Source organism: Rhinolophus sinicus, linkage group LG02 (genome assembly GCF_036562045.2).
Source record: "Rhinolophus sinicus isolate RSC01 linkage group LG02, ASM3656204v1, whole genome shotgun sequence".
Taxonomy (NCBI): Eukaryota; Metazoa; Chordata; class Mammalia; order Chiroptera; family Rhinolophidae; genus Rhinolophus; species Rhinolophus sinicus.
In genome coordinates this window covers 162,365,577-162,392,943 of record NC_133752.1, presented here as the reverse complement: position 1 = coordinate 162,392,943, position 27,367 = coordinate 162,365,577, and the positions used below count along the sequence as shown (strand labels likewise).

The window sequence follows — 27,367 nt, the reverse complement described above, 5'->3', positions numbered from 1 at the left end:
ATATACATTTAATTTGCTAACATGTAGATAGTCCCAGATCTTGGAGAGTCTCTATAACCCACAGTGACATTTTGTTGCCACTGATGTTAAAACCTAAGTGGGAGCTGAATATAGTATGTGCTAGAAGAAAATTGTGAGCTGGGGGCAAATGTTATTGGCAAAGTATCTTTTACTGTCCCCTAGATCTTCACCTAGAAGAGCTCCCATGTCTGCCTGTGATTATGACCATACTCTCCTGCAGTCCTGCTTTTTTGGAGAAAGCACGGACCCATGAGGTCTAATGTGTTTGACCTAAGAAACCAAATACTTTTAGCTTTTCTTAGAATTAGGCTATGGTAGGAATGAAGTTTTCATTGAGGGGAACTTGATACTGCCAGAAGTTTTCATCCAAAGCTGAGAGCCCTGTACTACACTAACTTGATAGGAATAGAGTAAAATGAAATCAGCTGCCTACCTGTGGCGTCCCTCAGTACTGATAGCTGTGGGAGTCTGGGAGCTATCTCTTCTAGGCACCCCCGTCCTTCCACCAGCCCCACTGAGGCCTGAGTTTATACCTCTGTGCTGTGGAGATAGACAGTGAACCATGTTCCCAGTGCTGAGAACTTCCTGCTGTGGCCCAGGTCTCAGACCCAATCCCACTTCCTCTCTGCTAGCTTCTTGCCTGAATATGAGGACAAGTCTGTTCCTGTTACCGTTTAGCCTTAGTGGCTCAGAAGAAACATGAGTTGCTGTCAGGATCCATTTAAGGGTGACCTCGGCTTTTGTACCTGTTTCAGCTTGCAGCCCTATTCAACTCAGTTTCTGAAGGAATGTTGACCACATCTTAGTTTTCTCTTAGAGCTTCTTCAGAGCTTCTTTCAATTCCCTTCAGCTAATCTTTAGTAACCTTCATTTGGGAGTGAATTAATATTATCCATTGCCTTTTTCAAAAACAATAATGTTCTGGGCACTATGAACTGTGCTTTTATTTGGTGAGGAGGAGTAAAACTGTCCCATAACAGGTATGTGTGCAAAGCTATCATAAGCTTCCATCAAGTCACACTTCCCTTCTAACTGAACATATTGTCCCACCAAACAGGAACTACTCAAATCATGCCCGTTATTAAATTCCCTAATAGGATTCACCTAAGAAGAAAAGAGGTGGGGATATGTCCATAAAGTACAGAATAGAAGCTGTTCTTTCATTTCATGTTACGTGAGAGTGATCTCAATAATTTGATTTTGTCTGGTAACATACAATAAGAATTTACTTGGAAAACTAATTGAGACAATTTTTTTTAATTCTCAGATTTCTGCACTGAGTGGCCAGCTGCACTGGACAGTGATGAGAAATGCGAGAAGCATTTTCCAATTGAAATTGACACAGCTGATTATGTTTCGTCAGGACCATCTATTCGAAACCCCAAAGCACGAGTAGTAACCTTAAGGGTAAGAGATTTAAAACAATCAAAAAAAGAATTATGATAATACGTTATTTAAAAATAGCATTATGTATGTATTATAAAACTGATTACATATTTATCAGAGAACAGTTGGACAATACAAAAGTATTTTAAAGTATAAAATAAAACTGCCTATAATTCCACTACTCATAAATAGCCACTATTGACTTAGTATATACGCAGTCAGCCTTGTGTATATAAATGGGATGATACTATATTTGATTAGTTATCTGTTCTTTCTCGTTTAGTAATGTGAATTTAAAATTTCCCAATGATACTAAACATTTTTTAATGTTATTTCTAATGGCTTCACGGAATAAGCATATAAACGAAGGTCTGTTATGTGCCAAGACAATGTTTGAGTCTGGGGGAGTGCGATGTTGATCAATCAGAAATGGTCCTTCTTCTGAGACTGAAGTGGGAAATACAAACAAATAATTTCATAAGATAGATCTATCATAATATATTTCAGTTATCCATATTATAGGACCTTTAGGCTTTCTAACAGTTTTCTTTATTGGAAAAATGTAATGAGTATCCTTAATGATTAATAATTGCGTGTATTCCTAATTATATACCTAGGGTAACATTCCTCAAAGGAGAAGTGTCAGGTCAAAGGATGTATTAATAGATCTTTTCAAGTTTTTTGATATATACTGTAAAAGATTTTTTATTATAGTACATTTCTGCAGGAAATGTAACAAATACACCACCAGCAGATTGTGAAAAACCCTGTTTTCCTGTACCTCACCAACCTAGGTATTACTATTACCTATCAATTTGATAGGTAAAAAAATATATCCTGTTTTTAAAATTTGTGCCTTTGAATTCTAATGAAGGTGAGAATTTATTTCTTTGCAAAATGCTTTTATTTTTGGTCTTTGGCCCATTTTGATGGTGTATTGCTTTCTTACATACTTATTTTTTCTTTTTAATAACAGCTTTATTGAGATATAAATCATATACTATACAATTCACCCTTTTAAAGTATATTAGTGGTGTTTAGTATGTTGAGATTTGTGCAGCTGTCACCTCTGCCTAACTTCAGAAATTTTTATCACCATAAAAAGAAATCGCATACCCATTATCAGACACTCACACTTGTCCTCCCTCTTCCCTACCCCCAAGCTCCTGTCAGGTACTTATTTACTTTCAGTCTTTGTAGATTTGCCTATTTTTGACATTTCATATAAACGAATCACACAGTATGAATACTCAGTATAATGCTTTCAATGTTTCATAGCATGTGTCAGTTCTTCATTTTTTTATTGCCAAATAATATTCCATTTTATGAACATACCATATTTTATTTATCCATTCATTCGTTGGTAGACATTTGGGTTATTTCCACTTTTTGGCTATTATGATTAATGCTGCTATGAACATTCATGTATGTTTTTGTGTGGACATAGGTTTTCGGTTCTGTCGAGTATATATTTAGTATTGCAATTGCTGGGTCATATCATAACTCCATGTTTAACATTTTGAGGAACTGACAAACTGCTTTGCAAAGTGGCTGCTCTATTTTAAAGTTTCACCAAAAATGTTTGAGGGTTCCATTTTCTTCATATCCTCACCAGTGAATGTTACTGTGGGTCTTTTTAGTTTTCACCATTCCAGTGGATATGAAGGGGTGCCTCATTATGACTTTAGTTTGCATTTCCCTGAAAACTGAGGATGCTGAGCATCTTCCCATGAGCTTATTGACCATTTATGTATCTTCTTTGGAGACATGTCTGTTTAAACCCTGTGCTCATTTTTTAATTGAGTAATTTATGTTTTCACTGTTTGGTTGTGTTTTTGTTTGTTTGTTTGTTTTTGTTTTTTTTTAAGATTTTTATTGGGGAAGAGGACCAGGACTTTATTGGGGAACAGTATGTACTTCCAGGACTGTTTTCCAAGTCAAGTTGTTGTCCTTTCAGTCTTAGTTGTGGAGTGTGCAGCTCAGCTCCAGGTCCAGTCGAACTGGCAACCTTGTGGTTGAGAGCCTGCGCTCCAACCAACTGAGCCATCTGGGAGGCAGCTCAGCTCAAGGTGCCGTATTCAATCTTAGTTGCAGGGGGCGGAGCCCACCATCCCTTGGGGGACTCGTGGAGTTGAACTGGCAACCTTGTGGTTGAGAGGCGCTCCAACCAACTGAGCCATCTGGGAGGCAGCTCAGCTCAAGGTGCCGTATTCAATCTTAGTTGCAGGGGGCAGAGCCCACCATCCCTTGGGGGACTTGTGGAGTTGAACTGGCAACCTTGTGGTTGAGAGAGCTCAGCTCAAGGTGCCCATGTTCAATCTTAGTTGCAGGGGGCGGAGCCCACCATCCCTTGCGGGATTCGAGGAGTTGAACTGGCAACCTTGTGGTTGAAAGCCTGCGCTCCAACCAACTGAGCCATCTGGGATGCCTCAGCTCAAGGTGCTATGTTCAATCTTAGTTGCAGGGGGCGGAGCCCACCATCCGTTTTTGGAGTCGAGAAGTCCAACCTGGCAACCTTGTGGTTGAGAGCCTGCGATCCAACGAACTGAGCCATCTGTGAGGCAGCTCAGCTCAAGGGGCCATGTTCAATCTTACTTGCAGGGGGCGGAGTCCACCATCCTTTGCGGGACTCGTGGAGTTGAACAGGCAACCTTGTGGTTGAGAGAGTTGCAGGGGGCGGAGCCCACCATCCCTTGCGGGATTCGGAGGAGTTGAACCAGCAACCTTGTGGTTGACAGCCTGCGCTCCAACCAACTGAGCCATCTGGGAGGCAGTTCAGCTCCAGGTGACGTGTTCAATCTTAGTTGCAGGGGGCCGAGCCCACCATCCCTTGCGGGATTCGGAGGAGTTGAACCTGCAACCTTGTGGGTTGCAGGGGGCACAGCCCACCATACCTTGTAGGACTCAAGGAATGGAACTGGCAACCTTGTGGTTGAGAGCCTGCATTCCAACCAACTGAGCCATCTGGGAGGCAGCTCAGCTCAAGGTGCCGTGTGCAATCTTAGTTGCAGGGGGCAGAGCCCACCATCCCTTGGAGGACTCGAGGAGTTGAACCATCAGCCTTGTGGTTGAGAGAGTTGCCGTTACTAGTTGCAGGGGCGCAGCTCGCCATCCGTTGCGGGGGTTGAACTGGCAACCTTGTGGTTGAGAGCCTGCGCTCCAACCAACTGAGCCATCTGGGAGGCAGCTCAGCTCAAGGTGCCGTATTCAATCTTAGTTGCAGGGGGCAGAGCCCACCATCCCTTGGGGGACTTGTGGAGTTGAACTGGCAACCTTGTGGTTGAGAGCCCACTGGCCTATGTGGGAATCAAACCGGCAGCCTTTGAAGTTAGGAGCACGGAGCTCCAACCGCCTGAGCCATCGGGCTGGCCCCTGGTTGTGTGTTTTATACCTGGATACCAGACCCTTAACAGCTATATAACTTGCAGATATTTTCTCCCATTCCATGGGTTGTCACCTCACTTTCTTGATGGTGTCTTTTTAAGCACGAAACTTGTACTTTTGATGAAGTCTAATTTATGTATTTTTTGGTCTCATGCTTTTGGTGCCATATGTAAGAAAAAATTGTGTAATTCCACGTCATGAAGATTTATTCTCATGTTTTCTTCTAAGAGTTTTACGGTTTTATGTGTTACCTTTAGATGTATGATCCACTTTCATTTAATTTTTGTATATGGTGTAAGGTAGGGTTCCAATTTCTTTCTTTTACATGTGGATAATCATCTGTTTCAGCACATTTGTTGAAAAGATTATTCTTTCCTCACTGAATTATCTTGGCACCCTTGTCAAACATGATGTAGTTAATTTTTAACTTTTCAAATGGCTACTTTACCAAATTCTGTTTTTCACCTTTTGTAATGAAAAATTTCAAATATATGGAGAAGTAGAGTAGTGTAATAAACACACAGCACCTTAATTTAGTAATTAATATTTTGATAAATTTAAAATATTGAGTGCTTCATACACTTGTGTGTGTGTGTGTGTGTGTGTGTGTGTGTGTTTGTGTGTGTTTGGTTTAAGTGTTTGTTTTAAAATTACTAATACCTGATATTTCACACTAAAATATTTTAGTGTGTTATCTCTAAAAATTAAGGAGATTTTGTTACATAATTCCAATATAATTAATACAGCTAGCAAAAGTTTTAGTAATTCCTTAATATGGTCTAAAATAATTACTTACTCCATACTCAAATTTCCTGAATTGCATCACCAAAATGTTTTTTAAAATAGCTTTTGTTTAAACCAGAATCCAGTCAAAAATGATTTCATTTGCTTATAATGTTTCCTATGTCATTTAAGATCTAGCACAGCAGAGGACCGTACTACTCCTCTTTCTACCCCCACTCCTCCAATGACGTAGACTTGTCAAGAGACAGGTATTTTATCCTATAGCATTTCCTACCTTCTGAGTTTATCTGAACGCATCTTGATGTCCTTTACCTTATTTCTCTGTCTCCTGTATTTTATATAAACTGGAAGTTAGATTTAAGGAGCTGATTAGATTGCAGTGAAATATTTTGGTAGGGACATTTGACAGATGTTGCTATGTATTTTATATTGCACTACATGAGAAGACACGTGAAGTTTGGTTGCCTCATTAGTATGCTGAGGTTGATCACTTGGTTCAGAGGCTGACAACCTGATCTTGCCATTGTGAAGTTTACCTGTTGTTTTTTGCTTTCCCTTTGAACAGGTAATCTGTAGGTGGATATATAAAGGTTTTTTTGAATGATGGTCTCCCACTTATTTATTTGTTTGTGTGTTTGTTTTTATTGGGGAATATTGGGGAACAGTGTGTTTCTCCAGGGCCCATCAGCTCCAAGTCGTTGTCCTTCAATCTAGTTGTGGAGGGCGCAGCTCAGCTCCAAGTCCAGTTGCCATTTTGAGTCTTAGTTGCAGTGGGAATTGAACTAGCAACCTTTTCGCTCTCTAACTGAGCCATCCGGCCGCCACTCCGGCAGCTTAATGGCAGCTGGTTGTCTTCAATCTAGTTGTGGAGGGCGCAGCTCACTGGCCCATGTGGGAATCGAACTGGCAACCCTGTTGTTCAGAGCTCATGGTCTAACCAACTGAGCCATCCAGCCATCGCTTAAGAAAGTTTTGATCAACTGAAATCATTATTCTCTTGAATGTTTAAAATATATCCTAACTTTGGCCTGTGGGAACATTTTTAGGTTGGTTCCTATGTCCTTTTTTACAATCTCATTAGCATTGGAAAATTTCCTTGCTTTCTGGTCCAACAAGATGGCCCAGGGTCACTTTATGTATTTCTTTCCCAGACCTGGAATTAGCTATTTCTCCAAGGAGCTCAGATACTTTTAGTGGATATTGTTCTTTAGAGACCAGTATCTGGACGCTAGGACTTCTCAGTTGATTCTTTTGGAGATTGCTCAGGAAATAAATGGTAAATAATGGTATTTTGAATTCTCTTTTTCTAATATCTGTTGCCTGATGTTTCTTTTTGTCTTTTGCATTTGATAAAATTTCTAAAATAATGTTTATGTAGTCCCTTATGCTGTTCTCCACTTTAGTGTGTACGTGCCTCTAGTGTTGAGCCTCTAAATGTGAGATTGGATTTCAGTTTGAGATAATAGCTTATACTGTATCAATGATGTATCCTATTTCTAGTTTACTAGCATTTTTGACATGATCTCTTGAGTTACTGAAGTAATGAATTATTTTAAAAGATTTTCAATTACTGAACTATTTCTGAACCTTCATCAGTTTATGGTATGTCATTCTTTTACTCTACCACTGGTTTGCTTTGTTAGTGTTTTATTTAGGAACATTTGTCCTAATCTTGTTGCGTTGGAGAAAACCAGCTCCCTTCTCTCACTCACCAGGGGGCTTGTCACACGCCATTGCAGGTCCCAGTGTCTGCCCTGGTAACGTCTAAGTTAGTATTTGAAACCACTGTTAGTTTCCTTTGTTAAAGGAGTCTTGATACCCATGACACGTGTTTTTCACACAGCAGTCATGGGGCAGTTACCTGATAGATTTTTTTAATTAAACTTTTTATTTTAGACTGCTTTTAGATTTAGAGAGAAGTTTCAAGAATAGTACAGAATTCCCCTGTTTCACACAGAATTTCTCCTGTTAACATCTTACAGTACTATGGTACATTTGTTACAACTAATGAATCCATTTTGATGCATTATTAATTAAAGTCCATACTTTATTTGGATTTTCTTACTTTTTACCTAATGTGCTTTTCCTGTTCAGAATCCCATCCAGGATACCACATTACATTTAGTCAGTGCGTCTCCTTAGGCTTCTGTTGGCGATGACGATTTCTCAGAATTTTCTTGTTTTTGATGACTTTGGCAGTTTTGAGAAGTACTAGTTATATGTTTTGTGGACTTTCAGTTTAGATTTGTTGATGTTTTTCTCATGGTTAGACTTGTGTGTGTTTTGGGGAGGAAAACCTCAGAAATAAAGTGCCATTCTCATCACATCATATTATAGCAACGGTATATAGGCTCCTACCATGAGTTACCAGTGCAGATGTAGCCTACCTAGATCGTCTGGCGGAGGCAGTGTTTGCCAGTTTTGTCCACTATAAAATTAATCTTTCTTCCTTTACGTACTGTACCCTTAGAAGGAAGTCACTGTGCACAGCCCACACTTGAAGGGTTGGGAGTTGTGCTCCACCTCGAGGGAGAAATGTTATGTAAATTATTTGGAATTCTTCTACATGGAAGATTTGGCTATTCTCCATTTATTTAGTTAATCATTTATGTTAGTATAGACTCATGGATATTTGGATATTTACTTTATTCTTTGGGTTATAATCCAGTAATATGTTATTTATTTTGTTGCTCAAATTGTTCTGGCTTTGGCCATTGCGAACTCTTTCATTTGGCTGCTCTGTTCCTTTCCTGTGCCCCCTCATTTGTTTTTTAAATACTTCTTTATTTTTTGGCACCTTACACAATACTTCAGGCTCATCTTATTTATATATTCCCTGTCCTAGTCTTAGCTGTGTCTCCAGGATGCCCTGACTAATGTAGTTTTGATTTATCTGCCCTTGGAGGATGACTGCACATCTTTTTAAGGTGCCTTCTAGGACCCTCAAAAAATTAGTTTTGTACGCCATGTAGATTGTATTTTAAATCAGAACATTACAGTTATAGTATAAAAATAGGTTGAAAATATCTGCAACCATTTTTACATTATATGCTAACAAATAGACAGACTTTAATTTCTAGAATTTTTTCAGTGATACAGCCATGATTGGTTTGTAATTTTCTTTTTTTGCCAAGTTTTGGTATCAGGATTGTGCCATCTTTATGAAATGAATTTATGAAGCTTTCCAGCCTTTTTTTATTCCATAGAGTAATTTAAATATCATAACATATTTATGTGTTTAGAGAGATTGAAAATATTTTAAAATCACAGAAAATAGTACATGTTACTGTATAAATTTTAGAAAGTCTAGGTAAGCAAAGGGAAAAAGAAAAAAAATTCTGTTGTGTTGATATCATTCATTCATTCTACTGACAGGTTAATACAAAGTGCTTATGGAGTGATAATACCTGATACACTTTTAAGAACCTAATAAATCTTACTTCTTTTAATAATAATGATAACTACAACCAACAGTTGTTGAATTCTGTGCTTTATGATAAAAAATATCTCTGAACTCAGCATCAAGAAACCAAGATTTTGCCTTACTTTTTATAGACCTTAGTCTTCAGTACTAGAATATAGACATTTAAAGTTCCTTCTAGTTTTAAGTTTGCTTATTTCATTTCACAAAAAAATAATCGCATTGCTTTATTTGGAGTATGCCACCAGATACCACTTACTATATCATGCTATCACGTCTTGTCTTCTTGCCTCCATGTGCTATCTGCATCGCTCCTTTGTATCTTTTCCTCCTGACTCACGTCTGCCCTTCGGGATTTATTTGACTCTACCCACTGGCTGTCGAGGCTCAGTGGTGGTTTCCTTAATGGTGTCACATAGTTGAAGGACATGATTTAAGCAATATTGTGAAGGTAATCAAATATTATGAAATATTTAGAGATACTCAAATTTTTAAATTCAGGAAAGACAATACATTTTTCTTGATAGCCGTAAAAGTAGTTCAGAATGAAAAACAACTTACTATTTAGATAGGACTTTAAAAGTGCTTTCTTCTATTTAATTTCATTTATTCCTGACAAAAATCCTGTGCTCCTTTCTGTTTTATAAATGAGGAAACACAGGAAGATCAATTGATTTGTTTAAGGTTAGTTAGCCAATGAGTAGCAAATCTAACCCAAAAAATCAAACACAATTCTTGTGTGTAATACCAGAGTTCTTTAACTGCACTATAGTTGTAAATGGAGAAAATATTTCACACATTTAGACATTTCTCAATTTATGTAGTTGTTTTAAATATGGGCATTTGAAGATACATAATGACCACATCCTCCTATGATGTGAAATGTCAATATTGTTTTGGGGGTAATGTACAATATTGATTCTTTGAAATAATGGCAATTTAAAAGTCGAAGTATTCTTCCTTAGACAGTGAGTGCCGCTCAACTTCAAAGTCAGATTATTAGTCAAGGTTAAAGACTTCAGTTTTGCAGTGCCTTTGAGTACTAGCAGATGGCGTGAGTGCACCACACAGCTGTGTCTGAAATTTTTATGAGTTTCTGGCATAAACTCTATAATTTTTGAACATTAAACTGTTAATGTAAATATGAGTTTTAAAACAGTTTTTGCAATAATGATCAGCATTGCTACCATTTTTTTTTTTCACTACTTCTTACATAAAAAGCTAGAACACAAATTTTTTAAATGGTAAATTTTTAAATTTATTGTTAAAAATCATGATTTCATTGAAGGGAAAATCTCTACATTCTCACTATTGTAATTTCTTTTTTTCTTTCTGCTGTATGTGTGCATGTGTACACATTTTCATAATCATAACGTAGGTACATTTTATCATTTTCTTGTAAGTAATTCTTCATATTGTTAATAATCAGGGTTATCATTAAATTGCTAATTTTATCGATCAAGCTGATAACCTGGTTGTTGTTGGTACATATTTTTCCCAGGGGACTGTGGTAATTTATGTTTTCATCAACATATGACCATTCTATTGGATTGATATTTAATAGTCAATGTTCTTACTACTTATGTTTTTTATGAGTGCATTTATATTTATTTGTTTTCTGTTTTCTCTAATTCAAATAAAAATTCACGGTGCTTAAAAAATATATATATCCTCCCTTATTTTCATTTATGTATTCATTCAGGAAATACATGTTGCATGCTTTTTAAATGCTAGGCCATTGCCAGGAACAAGACAGACATCTTTCTTACCCTTAAGAGTTTGTCATCTAGTGGGAAAAATGGAAAAATAAATAAGCTCTTTAGCTATGGTGTCTTGAGGGAAGTGCAGGGATATGAAAGCTAGAGAGAAGAAATGGATGAGGTTTCAAAATCTTACCCTTTTTTTCTTCCTCATACAGTTATGACTCCTTCATGTTCTCCATGGAAAAATAATCTGTGGTTTACATTATTTAAATATATTCTAGTGTCTAGCTTATTTTCCTATGCCAAGCCTATTTATCTCTAGATAATAATACCTTTAGCAGTGCCACAATTCTCTGTAAATAAAAATGTGTTTATTTAGTCCAGCATTCCCAAAATGTGCTTTAAGGAAGACAGATTCCATGAACTGTCTCTTGAAAAGGAGAATCTGAGGTCAAGTAAATTTGGGAATCATTACATAACAACCTTTCATCTTGAAATTTCAGAACGCTCATTAGCATATTACCTCCTCTAAGGAATCCTGCCATAAAGAACCCAATTTAACTCAACATTTCCTGAATGTTTTCAACAGAAATAGCCTTTTTAAAAGAACATATTCTAAAGCGAACTGACTGTGGGTGGTGAACACATGTGATGTCTTACAGAATTGTACACCTGAAACCTATGTAGCTTTTACTAACAGTTGTCACCCCAATAAACTTTAATTTTTTTAAAAAAAGAACAAATTCTATTCAATAAAAATAAAATAAATCACTTTTATTCAAAATATTTTAATTGACGAAAAAGAAAATAACTGTTTCTTCTTAGCAGCCTGTGGGACTAGTATTAACATTTTGAGAAATGTTGAGCTGAATTATTTCAAATGTTTTGATCCTTTGATGCTATATTCCAGCCTCCCTGAGAGATATGTAGCTTTAAAAATAAGTGCAATGATATGGGCCTCATGATTTCATCATGGTAGACATTTCTTAAAGTCCTTATGTTTTATCCATTTATTCCTATGTTCCAGCTTTACTAATACCAATTGAGTTTAATTCTATTAGTCCTACTCATAAACACCCTAATTTCATTTATTTAAGAGACATGTCATTGATTCTTTCAGGAAAGATACTAATGCCCAGAGTGTTCAGAGAACTCCAAACAGTTCGCTGCCTCTCCCTTTTTTTCCATGAGTAAGATCAGGCTTCATAATGCATGCCAGTTGCTAACTCTGTATAGAAACGAGTTTGAAAAGGTTTCCTTTTGCTCATTTTAATGTTACTTTAAATAACATTACTACTGTTTTTTCATTAAGTGAAATATATGAAATAATTCTTTTCAAATATTTTTTTTCTTGTATTTTTAAGGTTAAACTTTCCAGTTTGAATTTAGATGATCATGCGAAGAAGAAACTTATTAAACTTGTAGGAGAGCGATACTGCAAGACCACAGATGTGCTTACCATCAAGACAGATAGGTAAAGAAAGAAAAGTTCAGTAGATTGGTCACAAGTGTTGCTTTATTGTCCTCCAATCCTCTGGCAGTCCTTTTTAGGACATGACCTTGAAAATAATGGTAGCCTTTTATATCAATGTATATTAACTTATTCGGTCAAAGAGGTTGTCTAATTTATATTTTTAATATCCTCACACTAGCCTACTGTTGCTGTGATCTTTATATACATGAAGAAGCTTGCCTTGAGTTAAATTATTGCTGTCATTTTTAACTTTGATTTTAACATATCCATGTATGTAAAATTCAGGGAAGATGTTAGAAGAAAGCCGAAGTATGATTTGCTAGTGATTAATGCTTCAACAGGTTTTTAAAAAATCAAAGTATATAAAAATCTTACAGTTCTCAATTAAAATTATTGAATATGGAAATTTAATGTATCAAGGTACTTTTATATGAGCAGAATTTCAGTGCTAGCATAGAAGTTCATAAAAGCAGTATTAAAATTATCTTATGTGCATTTTTAATTTAAGTCATTTGAGGTAAAGAAAGGTTATTGGTATGTTTATACTAAATGATTATTTTATTTCTAGAATTATACTTTGGTTGTTTCCAAATTATGTCAAAATATAAAAGACCTGCCTTTGGAGAAAAGCAAGTGGGCAAATATCCTCTCTCCCTCCCTATCACAGTTTCAAAAAATTTGGAGGTGTCAGTATTGGTTAGGTTTTATATCCTGCTTATTGGTCAGAAGAAGGAGCGTGACACATAAAAGGGTAATAGTGTGGACATGGGAAAAGCTTGGGAACCATAATTTCAGATTATTACTGCTTGAGGGGAAAATATATTTGAAAAATACTAGAAATATTATTTTTACTATCTTTAGAAAACGTGAAATAATGTTGTGTTTTTAGTTTGTGCAACTTAAAAAATATCTTTAAAATGTTATTTACAGTTCTATAAGTATCTGATTATGTTGCTGTTTTTCCTAGGTTTACAAATGTCATTGTGTGTATATGTTTTATGGTAACAACTATTTAGAGTAGAGAACTGTTAAACTTAAGTATAGAATAAACAGACTACAGTTAAAATCATTTGTTATATGACGGTTTTATTTTATACTTAAAGAAATTGGAAGTAATTGCTTCCTTTTCTTATTTTATTAAATTGAAAACTAAACATGTCATTTCATATATATGTACAAGTTTACCTAACATTAGGTCATTAGTTCTATTAAATACAACAGCAGCAATACATCATTGTATAGTGTAGCTCATTTTTAAAAGAATTGACTCTGGGAAAATCAAGGTAAACATTTAGATTAGCATCTATCATTGGTCTATCTGTACATTTAAAATGAACTCAGCAGATATGATCACACCATCCAATAGACTCTTAGTCTGCAGAATGCAAAGGGCAATTTGGATTGGACACAATCATGTTAAAAATAGCAGAAAGCTATTATCAGATACAAATAACTCCATTAGTTATGAAAGCAAAGAGATTCTACTCTAAATGAAACTTAAAAGTTTTCAGTGTCTTTAAGTAGTTCAATATCTTATTCTAAGAACAGAATTTTCCTAAAGCAGATGAAGAATACCTGAATATTAGTTATTCTTTGTATTTAATATTTGTATATTTTGTAAATAATTCTGTGTACTGAATTTTTAGAATTTTGACTTGCTCTCTTTTTTGAAGGTGCCCTTTAAAGAGACAGAATTATGATTATGCAATGTATCTGCTAACAGTTTTATACCATGAGTCTTGGGTAAGTGACTGTGTGTGAATGTTTGATCATTATGTCAGTCTAATTCAGATGATTGTGTAACCTTTCAAGACAGTACTCAATCACGTGTTTAATGAACCATTAGGTACACTAAGGATGTGTGAAATGTTATAGATAGCTTCTACTGACATGGAAAATAAGGATCTTGAAATAGATTATTCAGCCCACCTTAGGACCTTACAAAAATTACATGACTAAAATGTCTTTAAAATTCAGAGTTTCTGACTTTGGTTGGAAAATTCAGAATTTTTAGCTTTTTTTGTTTATTTGACTTTGGCTGAAAATTGTCAAAGTTATGGAAGAATAACCATCATCTGTATAACTTGAGAATTTACTATTCATCCTGTTATTCAAATAAATTGCAGAACAAAGCTCCAGAACTTTATAGGAAGATATTCTAAATTTCTATTAAAATGTGTAGTTAACACATAGCTAAACACATAGTTAACACATCTTTTGAAGTATTCTAATATTTCATGTATACATTTCACTGGTACACATTAGAGACAAGTAAGGGCAATTATTTAAATAGCATTAAAAATAGTCTTGTATCTGACTGAATTTATTGAGTTTTAGGATAAGCATACATATTTATAAGGAAGATTTTGCTACACTTGAGCATCAACTCATCTGATTTTAAAGCTGGTAACTAACATGTTTAGGTAACTCAGAGTTTTAAATATTATTTTTAAGAAATCAGAATAATATTATGCATACAAACTAAATTTTTTGTAGCTTGCCCAACATAGACATGGGTCTCAATAGCATTTCACATTAGGAGCATTTGAAGGAATGGAGATAGATGGAGAAAGAGTCACCCTCTTTAGATGTTCAGAGAGCTTCATATGAAAAAGGGGTGAGGTTTGCTTTTTATGACTTTTGGGGATACGACAAGGTAGAAGCAATAATGAGATGGACTTCAATTCACTGAGTAAAAACTTTCTAAGAGCCATCTAAAGATGGAATAGCCTACTTAATAGGTAGAAAAGGGTCCATTGGCTACTGAGTTGGGGATATGTAAAAGGAACACAACTTAATGGATAAGTAGTTGCATTAGGTAGCCATTGGAACCTCCTGTCTATGACATACGCATTCTGTGAATGCATGCAGCCATTCTCTGTACTGCTCACATCATTTCATTGCTATTAATAAAACCATATAGCACAAGCGGAAGATAAAAGAAAATAAAACTTTGTCACAAGGTTAGTAAAGAACAAAAATAGTAGCTAGTGCTTTTCTTCTTTTGAAGTATTCTAATTATCTAAATTCATCCAGATTTTCTAGTTCCTGGCATCATGGTAGCAGTTAATATTTCTTTCCTGTCAATTGATTTTTATAAATGCCTTCTGCTTAAGGTAATTAAGTTCCCTTTTGAACCAGCAACATGGCTGAATTAGCTACAGCGCTATGGCTGCTGCTTACAATAAAAGCCAGTTTTGAGACTCTTATTTTGCCAACAGCCTGTAAAATGAATGTGCCCCAAAGGAAATGACAGGCATAAATAAATTCAGTGACAGTTGACTTACTGGATTCTTTTTGTGGTTCCATGACATAGAATCCAAACAAGCTTGTATTCTGGATTCACACAAAAAACCTTTGATCTTTTATGCTAATTACTTTGATGCCAGAGTAAGTAACCACATGCTTCTGTTCTAAACAGATATAATTCAAGAATTCTTATATTAAATTTGGCTCTTGATTCTTTCTAAACAAGTACCATTGGTGAAGAAGCTTTAACGGCAGATGAGCCGTGAAATTTTGCTGAGCTGGTGGAACAGAATTTTTATTGAATTGAAATTATGTTTTTGCTTCACCAGCATGAAATTCATACTTGAAATTGATGTTACCCCCGATGTTTAATCAAATATTTAGAGAGCCCCTTTTCAAACCATCCTTTATTTTTTACACTAGTTTCAGAGCCTTTAATAGGTAAAAGCTAAGCTTTCCTTAACTTCTTAGCTTTCCAACCTTTCAATGGAGTGTTGAGAGGAAAGTAGTAGTTTTATTTAGCACACAATACTGAAACTGTGCTCAGTATAAGGAAGTTACTGTTGTGTGCTCTTCAAAACAGTTTTATCAAAGTAGACTTCAAAAAACATAGACTTCACCAAGCATAGACCTTAGGCATAGAGGCTTGGTAATGCTTCAAAGAATGATTATTGCAGTGCTAGGAAGATAATAAGAGACAGATATACAGTAGACCATTTATCCTTTAGCAGTTCAAAATGCAAAGAGACTTGTAGAAATTTGTTTTAATATTCCAGTATTATACATTGTTAGCATAGGAGTGAATTAAGTTTTAACCTTTGGAACCATACAGACCTGTATTTGAATCCCATTTCTTGTTACTTGTGTAGGCTTGGTTGGCCATTTAACCTCTGAGGCCTAGTTTTTGTATGGATCAAGGAGAATTTACATGAAATGTCTGGCAAATAGTGGGCTCTCAGTAAATGATGGCTGTTAATATTGTTAATACTTAATAAAGAAAGATTAATCTTAGAAGTTTAAATTCATTTATATTCATTCCTAATTTCTGTATACAGTTTACATTTAATCTGACAGAGACTAAACAGGTAGTCAGATCGGTGCCCTGTTGTACTTAAATTTTTAGAATGTGTGCTACTCACATTCTTACATAACTGATAATAACAAAACTTCCTAAATTTTAACTATTACATGGTATTATTTAAACCTTCCACAAGTGATTTGGGTAGGAAATGATTAGATGAAACATTTTGCAGTGACTTGCACAAAAGATAGACTAAAACACAGACCCTGGAGGAAAGAGAAAAGCACTTGCTTTAGAAAACACAGAGATCTGAAATCAAAGTCCCAGTGTTCTTGGATGATTTTGATATTTAAGTACTAAGGGTTGCTTTTCTAAATTTGAAGTTTTGGCTGTCTTATTTGGATTTTATGGTAGTCTTATTGCTAGTCAAAAATATACCTAGCTTTATAATGAAGTGGTTCTGAAAAAGTCGTATAACAAAAGCTTCTAAGTTGGATAATTTTACACTCACTAAATGGATTCATTTTTAAAGGGGACCTTGTTGCAAGTATTTCTGATTTAAAAAAATGAGGAATCCTTTTGCACAGCCGTAATCACTATTTAATCTATTTGGTTTATGGTTTCGTTGTGATTGTGTGTGCTCACATGCACGTACGTTACCAGGTTATGTTAGAGAACGCTTGAACAATGTTTGTAATTTTGTTTAATCTTTCTCGCGTTCAACAGTGGTTTTGTTTTTATGTACAAGATACAGTGATAAGTATTGGTAGGACTATCAAAATAAATGAGCCTTGGCCTTTAGGTACCTTTATTTCTGGAAGGAATTGATATTTATAATATACGAAGAGTCCAAAGTTATACACAGATTTTTGACTGCAGCGGGTGGAGAGTGTCAGTGTCCCTGACCTCCACGTTGTTCAAGGTTTTGCTATGTAGTAGAGGTAGGAACACAGTGCTGTGAGAGGCGCAGGCAAGGAGTCATTCTCCCTGGAAGCTTCACAGAAGTGGTGACTGGTTTTGGAAGATGAATAGGAGTGTGCAGTGAGACATGTGGGTGAAGGAATCTCTAGGCTTTTTGAGTTCACAGAAGAGGCAGAATTTGGTGTGGCCAGTGGATAAGACTGACAGGGTAGAGGTAGGAGATGAGCCTGGAAAAACTACGTCTGACCCAGATTATGAGCAGGTTGTATGGCTTATTTACAGAATGTAAATTTGTATCCAGAGGGCAACATTGGGTTGATGTAGCATTTTATTAATTATTTGAAAAGGCACCTTTTTCACTGTTTTAGTGTTTATGAAAGAGTAAACCATCCTTATGGCAAATATCAAGTGTGCCTTCATTAAAATGAAATTTTTATTGGTTGATGGGCAAATGTTTACTGGTTGCTTGTTATTTGCTAGGTGTTGTTGGATATGGAGGTTAATACGTAAGGAGAAAAACATCATCTCTTCCATTGAGGAACACTAGTTGGTTTAGTAATGAGTATTACAAAAGTGTTGTAAATTTGCTATTTGCTTTTTTATTCTTCTCTACGGATATATTTCTTATATATTCTTCAAGGCTTTAATTGATACCTGCTTTGAGCCTCTTTTTTTGAATTGACATATAATTGACATACAACATATTAATTTCAGATGTGTAACATAATGATTGCATATATGTATATATTGCAAAATGATCACAATACATCAAGTTAACATCCATCACTACACAGTTACAATTATTTTTCTTGTGATGAAAACTTTTAAGATACATACTCTTAGCAACTTTCAAATATATAATACAATATTATTGAGTGTAGTCACCATGCTGTACATTACATCCCCATGGCTTATTTATTTCATAACTGGAAGTTTGTACGTTTTGACCATCTTCACACCCATTTTGCCCACCCCTTTCCCCCAGTCTTTGGCAGCCACCATTCTGTTCTCTGTTTCTATGCATTCAGGTTTTGGGGTTTGTTGTTGTTGTTGTTGTTGTTTAGATTCCACATATAAGTGAGATCATACAGTATTTGTCTTTCGTTATTTCACTTAGCATAATGCCCTCAAGGTCCATCCATGTTGTTGCAAATGGCAGGATTTCTTTTTATGGCTGAGTAACATTCCATTGCACGCACCCATTGATGCACACCTGGATTGTTTCTATGTCTTGGCTGTTACAAATAATGCTGTAATGAATGTGGGGGTGCAGATACATTTTTGAGCTAGTTTGTTGTCCTTCAGAAAAATACCCAGAAATAGAATTGCTGGGTCATATGGTAGTTCTATTTTTAAATTTTGGAGGAACCTCCTTACTATTTACATAGTGGCTACACCAATTTATATTCTTACCAAACAGTGCACAAGGGTTCTCTTTTCTCTATACCCTCACCAACACTTGTTATTTCTTGTCTTTTTGATAATAGTCATTCTGAGAGGTTAAGGTGATATCTCATTGGAGTTTTTATGTGCATTTCTCTGATGATTAGTGATGTTGAGCACCTTTTCAGGTATGGCCCTTTGTGTATGTCTGATCAGATTTTCTGCCTATTTTTCAGCTGGGTTTGTTTTCTTGCTATTGAGTTGTATGAGTTTTTTCTATGTTTTGGATATATTTGAGTCTCTTATTCTTTGTGTAGCTCCTACTTTGCATAGATAGCAAGTTACACTGTTTTATTTTCTATACTGGTCACTAGGGCCCTGACTACGGACAGTTTGTCTTATTGGTCCATGTTCCGTGGTCTGTTTTTCATGAATGTTTTTGTTGTTCCATGTATATTTTGTCTAATTGTAAGGCCCTCAGCATGCATCTGAATTTTATTGTATTTTTTTCTTCAGAATATCTAGGTCAGTGCTTGGTAAGAACACTAAACGTTTAATAACAGCTATTGAAACATTATCTATTCTTTTGGATACCCATAAATAGACTTTTGAAGTAGGTTTTCAACTTCATAAGTAAGTTGGCAAAGTAACAAATAAAATCCCTTTTCAGTAATATAAAATATAGCATCTTTGTTAGGCATTAGCAATAATTAGCTCACTGGTATATATTATTAATGATCTATTAATGAAATTATTAATTATGCTCAATTTTTAAGAAATACCTTTACTAATGTTATTAACCAATGTCACCCCAAGAAATTAAATGAAAAAAAGATAAAAATACCTTAGGAATAGTTGGAGATACTTGATTTTCATGAATGTATGATTTGGATTATGTGTAGATCAGGTTTGTTTTTGAGTATATATTTTTTCAAATATTTAAATGGAAATATTCCAGTTCTACATTATTTTGTAAGGTCTTTACAAGTATTTACTTCTATGAGTTTGTTTCATGATGCTAATTTATTTTTGTCAATGTTAATAGAATTTGTATTCTAGAAAAATATTGGCTACTCCTAGCAAGATGCATCTCTTTAATGTGAAATGTTTTATGCATAAAATTGCATATAAACTAATTATGCATTAAAACTAATATTACAGTGTTTAGTAAAGAAACAAGTAGTGGCCAAGAGTGCTTACATGCAACCTTTTACTTGATTACAGACAAATGGCACATCTGGCCTTGTTTTCAAAGTGGATCTGCGGTGTGGCTCTGACAGTCAACTGTGCCTCTGTCTCTGACTTTCATTTTTACCTCTGTGCTGCTTCAAATGACCACCTTGGATAAATATATTAACAAAAGGAAACCAAAATGGTGGGAGTGGGGGAAGAGTTGTTCCATTTTTTTTAAAGTGCTTTAAAATAGTATGTCAGTTATTTTAACACAAAAGCTTTTAGTGTGGCCACCCATTTTAAATCCGTGCTAACCTTGAAGATCAGGAATCAATAAAATTTATGTTAGTCTCTTCATTATCATTGAGAAATTAACACTTAGAGGAAAGATCAAGTACTTTGCCCAGTTAACAAAGTTTATTAGTGGGAAACCTCAGGCCTAAACTACAGCTTCAAAGTTTTATATTCTTTCTTTTCCATGGTATCACAATATTTAGTTTTGTTCAACTTTGACGTCTATTATAAAATATTATGAAATAAAAGAAATGAAATCAAATCTGAACTTTAGCTGCTCGTTTGCTATCTTTTCAAACTTAACAATTGACTAATTGAACATCTATTTCCATAACCTGTTTAGAGCTAGGGTTGCATCAGACTCACCTGGCTAACTTTTTTTAAACTGCAGATGCTTAGACTGTATGGAATGAAAAGCTCTAGCAGTGAGACCCAGGCATTTTGTATTTTAACGGCTCCACAGATGATTCTGATGCTGAGCTCTGATTTATCAGCGACCCCAATGTTTGAGTGTCGCTAATAAAAAAATTGGTTAGAAGGTTGGTATCTCTCTTTCAAGACAGTTTTTGCATATGTATCTAGTATCAGAGCTGAGGGTGCAGGATCAGAATTCGAATGAGAGGCCAAGAAAATGGAGGGATTGTCTATCATATACACACAGATGTTTTTGAGTTGATGTGGTAGGCAGTTGGCAGCTGTTCTAGATTTTTGAGTGTGATGATGTTCCAATGAAGGTGACACTTCTCATGTCTCTTTCCTGTCACGCAAGACTTTGTTTTTCTTCTGATACTCAAGAGCCTATCGTGTACTCAGAGGCCTTTCAGAAAAGTTTGTGTTCTTCCCCACCCAGCGGCTGAAGTTGTGAATCCGAGCGTTGCACTCTTCTTCCCGCCCCCTCTCCCCTGATACCTGCTAAGTCACCAGGTCTTTTCAATTTTAGCCTTTAAATATCTGTTACAACTATTTTCTCTTTATCCCTACTGCTGCTACTCTCGTATTGGTCTTCGTCATCCTTTTCCTGAAAAACTGTAACAGCCTTATTGATTTTCCAGTCTCATCCATCTTCCGTATTATCATTATAGTAATTGTTCTAAAAAAGTCTGTTGTGTCATAAAATCATTCCGTGGTTCCCTATTACCTAGGATGAAGTCTTAACTCCTTAGCCTGTCTGTTCACAGCCTTTTGCTATCTCATTACTAGGTACTCAGGAAATGTAAGTTATATATCCTATAGCTCAGCCACAGTGAACCTGTGTTCTTTCATAACTTTGCATATGCTGTTCTCTTTGCTTGTAATCCTTTTTTACAAGTATCAGACTTGCAAATTCATATGAATCCTTTAGTACATCTCAAATGCAACCTGTCTTAGATGTCTCCTGCCCATCCTTTTTTCCTCCTCCATCTTTTAGTTAACATTTATTTTATTACTTTTGTGGTTATTATCTATATACATGTCTTCCTAACTCCATTAGACTGTGAAATCACTGAGGACAAGGATTGTACATTTTATTCATTTTCATATTTCCAGCATCTAGTACAATGTCTGGCATATCAGCACTCAGTACATTTTTTAAAAAAAAATGATATGAATTGAATCGAATTCCTTGACATGTTGAGTTAAAAATTTACCTGTGACAACTGAAAGAATTGGCAATAACTTTTTATCCATTATGGATATTTACCTCTTTCTATTTTTTATGATTTTCAAATAACTTCGTTTTTTTTAATTGGTTAAACTGTTTTCCCTCATATAACACAATGCCTTACTTGTAATCATGAGAAGTAGAATATTACTGTGATCCATGTCCTAGGCAAAAGGAGTTGCAAATAAGATGGTAGAAGGTGACAAATTGGTGGGTTTAGTGGGAGAGATATTTCTTTGCCTTCTGTTACATCAGAATACACTGACCATTGCATGAATTAGCTATTATTATATGTTTTTCTTTGTATTGAATGTATGTTTTCAAGGGGAAAAAAGATGATAGGTTAAAATTAAATTACTCTCTTGTTCTTTTCATATTCTTTTTACCATGTCTCGATGGTCCTTGGGACATGTTGTTCTCCAACTAACAAGTAGTGCGATTTGGGGCACATTGTATTGTTGCTCTGGGATTCAGTTTCCTGGTCTGTAAAATGAATGGTAATAGTACTGCCTTATAGGTTTGCTGTGAAAGTTAAATGAGTTAATATATGTAAGGTGCTTCGAGTTGTAAGCATTCTGATAGCTGTTCAGACTCCTCCCATGCCACTGTCCTCACCTTGGCCTTCATTCAGTTCCCCGAATGTACTAAGCCCTTTGCTTCCACCAGGCCGTTTCCTCTACTGGGATCACAGCCTTCATCTGACTGGCTTCTACTCAACTCCGATTCTCCTACTAGACTAGTGGTCCCAGCACAGTAGCTGTGCAGTAAATAGTGAGTGAGTGAGTGAGTGACTAAATAATTGAGCTAACTTTGGAAAAGGCATTTGAGTCATGTGGAATGGAAGGTTGCTTCCTCTAAGGTTCTAGTCAGAGTAGATTCTCTCACTAGCAGGGAAGAAAAGGGAAACTGTTTATGTATTATATACACCCTTATAAATTAAATGGTGAAATTATATTTAATGTTTGAAGTATTAAAATAGGCATCTACAAATTATCTTGGCCCAAATGATGATCAGTGTGAGCTTACAATGGTATTTTTAATCCCCTCCAGTATTTGAATGTGCTAATGTTTACACTTTAAAATTAATACATTCCAACTATACTTCAAAAACAGAAACTTAAACAACTGCCCTCTTTCAATCCTTGGTGTCGTTTTAGAACCTAAAATTTTGACAGTGAATTATAAGTTTGGGTGCAAAATTGTAAATAAAAATTAATCATAGCAATGTTTTTAAAAATAGATTTAGAAGTATCTGCAACCAGTGTCACCGGTATTGGTTGGTTATCTTTGGGTAGTAGAATTATAGATGATTTTCTTTCCTTTTATTTTTTAGTAATTTCCATTTTTCTTTGGAAGATGTATATGGAACTGCAGTCTGCTGATACTGTATCAAATTCAGTTCTGGATAATTATCCGTTTAGTATTAACCCCTCTTTTTAGAAGCAATGAACTTTTTGCTTAAAGACATTGAAGTTAAGAAAAACGTGTTTTGTGTTTTTTTTTAAAGGAAACTTCCAACGAGGCCTTTTAAAGTCACATAAATGTAAAAATCTTATTTCAAAATTGTTGTTTTTAAGTATAACATCTTGGAAAGATACTGCTTATTTACAAATAATACTGAGCTATTTTAATTAAAATTTCTAACAGAATGTGTTATGTTTCTAGAAATGTCTGCTATATGTTTTAGTCCAAATCAATTACATTTAATTATTTCCCAAATTTTGTCCTTTCCCTCTTTTTGACTCATTCCGTATATACTCCCAGGTGATGTAATTTTTGTGTATATGCCGACAACTCTAAACTTTCTATCCTAAGTCTCTCTCCTGACCACCCTGTATTAAATGAGAATGTCTTGCTGTGAGTCATAGAAACTCACTCAAGCCAGCTTAAGCAGAAAAGGTACACGGGCAGGGATCTACAAGACCCTGGGAATGGGCAAAAATAAAACTTAAGATGATATGAGGGCTGACTTTTATTCCCTGGGCTCTGTAACTCTATAGGCAACTGCCTAATTCTTTTCTCTCTGAAGACTGATTTCCTCTCCTCCTTTAGTTTATATGGCAGAAAGTATGACCTTCACTATTTAAGAATTTACAGGACTAGTTACCCCAGGGTTGGGGAAAGGCAGAGGCGAGGAGAGGGGGAACAAAGGAACAAAACTAAAACTAAACTAAATTTAATTCTCTTTTTGGATTCAAACTCTAAGGGAGAGATTCTACTGTCATTGTCCAGTAACTGTGGCCAGATGAGCAGGATGACATCAGGAAAACAGAACTGTCAGGGGCCAATAATCTGCACACAGGAATTGCTAGTTGATAGATTGATAGATTGAGTGAATGGATGAATGAATGAATGAAGTGACCTAGGTCAAGCTCTCGTGAATCAAAATACCACAATAATGTGGTTATGATTTTTAAAATAGTCCTTTTTTAAAGGAAAATTGCTAATATATTATGGATAAAATGGTAAAGTCTGAGATTTCCTTCAAAATAATCCAATGAGGCCATGGTGAGGGAGTCAAGGAATCGAACAAGATTTGCCATGAGTTGATTGTTGAAAACTGGGTAATGGGTACATGAGAATTTGTAGTGCTATTCTTTTTACTTTTGTATATGTTTGAAATTTTCTATAATAGACTTTTTAGTCACAAAAACATATCAGTAGTTAATAGCCTCAAATAAAATGATTAGTTTATAAATTCAATTAATTTTGTTCCAGTATCAGTATTATCACTTTTAAATAATGAGTTGTTTTTTGTTTAAGCCACAACATTTTTTGTTTTAGAATAGTTTATTTCACCTGAGGTAGAATTTCAATAAATATGTAATATGAACAAACAAATATACCTTTTTTCTAAAATACTTGGATGTGAAAACATTTGTTTTTAACTAGGGTACCTAGAGACAACCGGCTTCTCCTAGTACTGCCTGCCCAGCACATAGTGGGTTCTCAGTAAAGGTATTTTGAAAGGGTGCCCCATAGCAATCACAAACTGAAAGGGAGCTTTGTCTGTTGAACTATTTTCTTGCAATTTGTTTAAGAAATCATGGTTTTACGTTTGTTTTTGCTGTAGGCTTTCCCACCATTTGAATTTTACTTGATTGTATTATCATAGTATAATTTTTTAAATTGATAGTTGGATCTAGAGGCTTAATCAAATTCTAATGTATTTAAAGCAAATTCTAAACCAAATAGTAATGTATTTGATTTAGGGAGTGCTGCTATAGACCTCCTTGGAGGTGTTACAAAATGTATGGTATATGCAATGCATTAACTTTTTTTTTTTTTTTTTAAATTATAGCCCCATAGGTTCCTGATGTTCTGTTTATTTTTATTTATTTATTTTTTATTGCGGAAGGGGAACAGGACTTTATTGGGGAACAGTGTGTACTTCCAGGACTTTTTGCAAGTCAAGTTGTTGTCCTTTCAATCTTAGTTGTGGAGGGCGCAGCTCAGCTCCAGGGCCAGTTGCTGTTGTTAGTTGCAGGGGGCACAGCGCACCATCCCTTGTGGGAGTCGAGGAATCGAACTGGCAACCTTGTGGTTGAGAGCCCGTGTTCCAACCAACTGAGCCATCTGGGAGCTCAGCGGCAGCTCAGCTCAAGGTGCCATGTTCAATCTTAGTTGCAGGGGGTGGAGCCCACCATCCCTTGCGGGACTTGAGGAGTTGAACCTGCAACCTTATGGTTGAGAGCCCACTGGCCCATGTGGGAATCGAACCGGCAGCCTTCGGCATTAGGAACACAGAGTTCCAACCACCTGAGCCACCGGGCCGGCCTGCATTAACTTTCTACAGTACAAAAAATTCTGAAATCTGAAACAGTCCCAGCTGGCTCTGACCGTCTATTTAACTTCTGTAATATTTCGTTTTCTTATCTATAGGGATGTTACCATCTAACCCAGTAGATTTTAAGAAGAATTATATGAAATAATATATGTAAGCATTTAAGGTACCTAGTACTGTATATAATAAGGATTCAATTTATTGGCATTGTTACTATCATTATCTTGGAATTTATATTCAGCAGAGTTTGGATCCTAAAGATAGACTATGTTGAAAGTGAGTTCTGTTTCGCTTGGCTGAAGCCCAACACTACAGTGTACCTGTATAGACTTAGTAAGAAGCCACCCTTTCTCAGAATGTAGTTACTTTCCCTTGCCCGTGACTGTTTAGAACAGTAGTAATTTTCTCCTGGAAACATACGTTATCCCTTAGCGCAGGATTTCCTAACCTTTTTCATGTCATCGAAAAATTCTGTAAGAAATTGTTTACTGAGATAAATGAAGGAGAAGGGTGCTTGTGGCTGCTTTTGCTACTCCAGCCTCACCAGGCCATTTGAGAATTCAGAACTCACTTTTTTTCCTTTCAGAAAACTGAAGAATGGGAGAAAAATAAGACTGAAGAAGACATGGAAGAGTATATATGGAAAAATAGTTCCTCAGAAAAGAATATCCTGGAAACACTTCTCAGAATTAAAGCCGCAGACAAAAATATGGAAGTAAATAAAGAAGAGCTCCTTGGTACTAAAGAAGTGGAAGATTACAAAAAGTCTGTTGTTAGCCTTAAAAATGAGGGGGACAATGAAGATACCCTTTCTCAGTACAAAGAATCAGTGAAGAGACTATTAAATCTGACATGAATTATGTAGAAAAATCTGCTTGATTTATTGATTTTATGATCTATATGTACTTGTTATCTAATTTGATATAAAGTTGAAAATGTTAAAAAAAAAAACTTTGTTTTACTTCAGAGTTAAAATTCCTTTCATACTAATGCACAATGGCAATGATTATTCATAAATTTTCTTATTATACCCTGGGGCAGTTAGACGAATCAGATCTCTGATTTCTTCTAGTTCTAAAGTGTTTTGATTTTATTTCTGTCATAACTTTAGTATTTATATATAATACATTATACACACACACACACACACACACACACATATATATATTTACATATATATTTGTAGTTATTGTGTCAGCTGCTACATTTGTTTTCCTACCAATTAGCACTTACTGGTTGCTTTTGAGTTATGATTTTGGTTACTTGGGAAGCTAGGACTAGAACCCAGTGTTTTGTTTACATAACTGCTGTCTACCCAATGCATTTTCCCAGATGCCTATTCTGTTTAGAAACAGCTCCTTGGGAATATTTTCTAACCTAAAAAGTTGGTTCCATCCCTCTATTTGGGGATCACTTTAAATTGATTCAAGATCCTACTTTCAATTTGCTAGGGCGTATTTCTCCAAACCCAAATTTGCAGAAAAGTGGAAATGGAGATTACTTAATTAAATGTATTCATCTCTCGATTCCCCAGTTAGAACTTCAACAGCTTGGGAAAGACATGCGGTATAAGGCTCTTGAGTTTAATTGGAGTAAGTGACAAAATGAGGAGTGCCCTAAGAAACATTCTATTCTATTTAGCTGTCAATTTAGTATTTTTAAGTATATCTGTAAGTCATTTCTAACCACTTCCAAAGTTGTCCACAAATGATTAATTTAAAATCAAAATAAAGGAATTATTGAGATTATTATTTGCCTAAGGTTTAT

General features: G+C 35.4%; 1 protein-coding gene across 3 annotated transcripts in view; it reads left to right on the top strand.

Moving 5' to 3' along the window:
• Positions 1-27,348, top strand: part of MRPS35 (mitochondrial ribosomal protein S35) — a 41,113-nt gene extending 13,765 nt beyond the window's left edge. For all 3 annotated transcript variants that reach the window (XM_019737304.2, XM_074325869.1, XM_074325870.1), the window contains exons 5-8: positions 1,289-1,428; positions 12,024-12,133; positions 13,807-13,876; positions 26,187-27,348. In XM_019737304.2, the coding sequence (XP_019592863.2) occupies positions 1,289-1,428; positions 12,024-12,133; positions 13,807-13,876; positions 26,187-26,456 (590 nt within the window). In that variant the 3' untranslated portion in view covers positions 26,457-27,348. The remainder of the gene's footprint in view (positions 1-1,288; positions 1,429-12,023; positions 12,134-13,806; positions 13,877-26,186) is intronic.
• Positions 27,349-27,367: the final 19 nt, after the last annotated feature.